The sequence below is a fragment of the Ursus maritimus genome, unplaced genomic scaffold (assembly GCF_017311325.1).
Source record: "Ursus maritimus isolate PB19 unplaced genomic scaffold, ASM1731132v1 scaffold_14, whole genome shotgun sequence".
NCBI lineage: Eukaryota > Metazoa > Chordata > Mammalia > Carnivora > Ursidae > Ursus > Ursus maritimus.
This window is the reverse complement of record NW_024423786.1, coordinates 2,435,648-2,438,640: the sequence shown is the minus strand read 5'-3', so window position 1 is coordinate 2,438,640 and position 2,993 is coordinate 2,435,648. Positions and strand designations below refer to the sequence as shown.

The 2,993-nt window shown below is 61.0% G+C and overlaps 1 protein-coding gene across 1 annotated transcript; it reads left to right on the top strand.

The window, feature by feature from the left end:
- The first annotated feature begins 1,775 nt into the window (after positions 1 to 1,775).
- DNAJB8 (DnaJ heat shock protein family (Hsp40) member B8) lies at positions 1,776 to 2,480 on the top strand. The gene has a single exon (XM_008697960.2). The coding sequence runs from the start codon at positions 1,776 to 1,778 to the stop codon at positions 2,478 to 2,480; it is 705 nt and encodes a 234-aa protein (XP_008696182.2).
- The last annotated feature ends 513 nt before the right edge of the window (positions 2,481 to 2,993 follow it).

Below are 2,993 nucleotides of genomic sequence, written 5' to 3'. Positions count from 1 at the left end.
CAAGCGATGTGTTAGGTGTTAGCCCACGGGGGTGGATGGACGGGGGGGACGGAGGACAGGTCCTGCTCCTGGCAAGGCGGGCGGGAGTGACCGCGTCTGTCACTCTAAGTCGGGCTGCCAAAGTGTCTCTGGGTTCTGCTTCCATTCTTTCCGGCGTTTGGGACTGGCTGGACCCTGCTGTCCCCTGCTAGGTCCTGGGGACCCACACTGATGCGTACGGAAGGAAGAGACACACAGAGAGAGAATAGAGAGAGGGGTGAGGACTACAGAAAGAAGAGAAGGAAGGGAGGGGGGAGACACTGGGGGGAGAGGAGGAGGAGGAAAGCCCTGCTTCTCACTGGCGGGGTTATTAGGTAGTTCAGCGCGTGCTCCGTCTTAACCAGAGGGGGGAGGGGGAGGGCTGTCCATCAGTATTGCTAATTGCTATTTCTAAATATGATCTAACATTGGAGCAAGAATTAAAGAAATGTCAATGCCTAGGAACTCCTGGTTTCTAACTCACTCACCTTACCAGCTTTCCAGGGCAAATATCACAAGCTGGGTGACTTAGAACAACAGAAATGTAACCTCTCACAGTTCCGGAGGTCAGAAGTCCAAGATCAAGGTGTTGGCGGGGCTGCACTCCCTCCTTCCAGCTTCTGGTGACTGCGGGCTCTCCCTGCGCTGCATTGCCACCCCCCTCTTCTTCTGTGTGACTCCGGAAGGATGCTTTTCATTGGATTGGGGACCCACTGACATAATCCAGCAAGCTCTTGTCTCAATATCCCTAATTTAATTACATCTACAAAGACCCTTTTTCCAAATGAGACCACATTCGCAGGTTCCAGCGATTAGGACAGGGACATAGTTTTTGGGGGGGCCACCATTCACCCCACTACACTCACCAGTCACACTTACTATCAATCCGGATTTTTCTTACCGGAACTGAGTGGAATGCTTCTTTTAATTTGCAGTGCTCAGACAGTGCTGGGCTTGCATCTCTCTCTCTCTCTCTCTCTCGGACGTGCTGTGTGACTTTGAGGACTTCTACATGTCTCTGAGCCTCGTTCATTCAACAATGGTCTTAGACACGGATGAACACGCCTGCCTTTGTGGGGCTTACCTCTGAGGATCTGACCTCATAAAGGGGCACAAGAAGAATGAACTTCTGCTCCCGCCTGCCTTCCTGATTCCCCACTTGGGGCCCCCTCAATCCACCCCAACAACCCAGCCAGCAGGCTAAGTGGATATGTCTCAGGAAGCCCGCCTTCCCCTCCCCTGACCATGGTCGCCAACCTGCATTGCCCACCTTGGCCCGATCCTGTGGCTGACTCTGTCTCTGCTCCTTGGCTCCCTGGAGCTCAGCCCACAGGCCCAGCGTGACCAAGCTCCAAATTCTCTGCCCGCCAAGGGGCTGACGTCATTGGCAGGGGCAGGCCAGTGTGCCCAGGGGTGCAGGTGCGGAGCTGGGGCTGGGATCTGCTCCGCCCAGGGGCTGATGTCACAAAGGGCCCAGCCTCCGCTCTGCAGGGGGGTCTGCCCCTGGCCTGGCCCCACTGTGGCAGTGTCCCCCTCCCCCCACCCTTCTCAGTGGAGGTGCCCACCCGTCCCTGAGAGCTGGTACTATGAAAAGGTAAAGTCCCGGGCAGAGCCGCGCCCGGAGCCAGCAGATTCCAGCAAGGCCCCCGCTGAGGGACCCGCACCAGCTGCTGCCTCCTCCCAGTCGGTCCCGGCCCCCGGGGCCCCGGTGCCCACCTCACCTTCGCCCCCGCCTCCGCCCCCTCCCTCCCCTCGCCATGGCCAACTACTACGAAGTGCTGGGGGTGCAGTCGAGCGCCTCCCCAGAGGACATCAAGAAGGCCTACCGCAAGCTGGCCTTGCGCTGGCACCCCGACAAGAACCCCGACAACAAGGAGGAGGCCGAGAAGAAGTTCAAGCAGGTGTCCGAGGCTTACGAGGTCCTGTCCGACACCAAGAAGCGCTCCGTGTATGACCGCGCGGGCTGCGACAGCTGGCGGGCTGGTGGCGGGGCCAGCACCCCCTACAGCAGCCCCTTCGACACGGGCTACACCTTCCGGAACCCTGAGGACATTTTCCGCGAGTTTTTCGGCGGCCTGGACCCCTTCTCCTTTGACTTCTGGGACGTCCCTTTCAACAGTGACCGCGCGGGCCGGGGCCACGGCCTGAGGGGGGCCTTCTCGGCCGGCTTCGGCGAGTTCCCGGCCTTCATGGAAGCCTTCTCGTCCTTCGACACCCTGGGCCGGGCCGGCGGCGGGGCCAGCCGCACCACCTTCTCCTCCACCTCCTTCGGCGGCTCCGGCGCCGGCAGCTCGGGCTTCAAGTCAGTGATGTCATCCACCGAGATGGTCAACGGACACAAGGTCACCACCAAGCGCATCGTGGAAAACGGGCAGGAGCGCGTGGAGGTGGAGGAGGACGGGCAGCTCAAGTCGGTGACCATCAACGGCAAGGAGCAGCTCAAGCGGGTGGACAACAAGTGAGCACCCGGCCGCCCCGGGCCGCCCGCCCGCCGCACAGGCCGCCAGCCTGGCTGATGCTTAATAAATGTGTCAAGTGAGTTCATGGAAACAGCTGGCCCGGACGTGCGGCGCATGGGGACCTGCTGCGCCGGCCGGGCCCCAGCCCCAAGCGCGGGGGCGAGAGTGCTCAGGCCCGCGGGCGCCGCCTCCACGCCCAGGCCGCGGTAGCGAGAGGTGCAGGGGTGGTCCTGTGGGCGGTTTGTGATCCTTGTCTGTGTCTCGGGGGTTCGTGTCAGTCCGTCTCAACCCAGCCCCGTGCCTCTGTGCCTGCTCTCTGATGGGAAAGGATGTGTCATCGTCCCGGGGCCTCCAGCTCCATGTCTCAGCCCCCGGCCCCCTCAGGGATTCGTCACGCAGCCCACATGCCAAACCCAAGTAACATCCCATCGCCTGGCTTGCTGTAGAACTGCCATGCCTCCCTCTGCTGTAAGCATAAGGACCTCAGGCCTCGTCCTCACCATGAGGTCGTGGTGG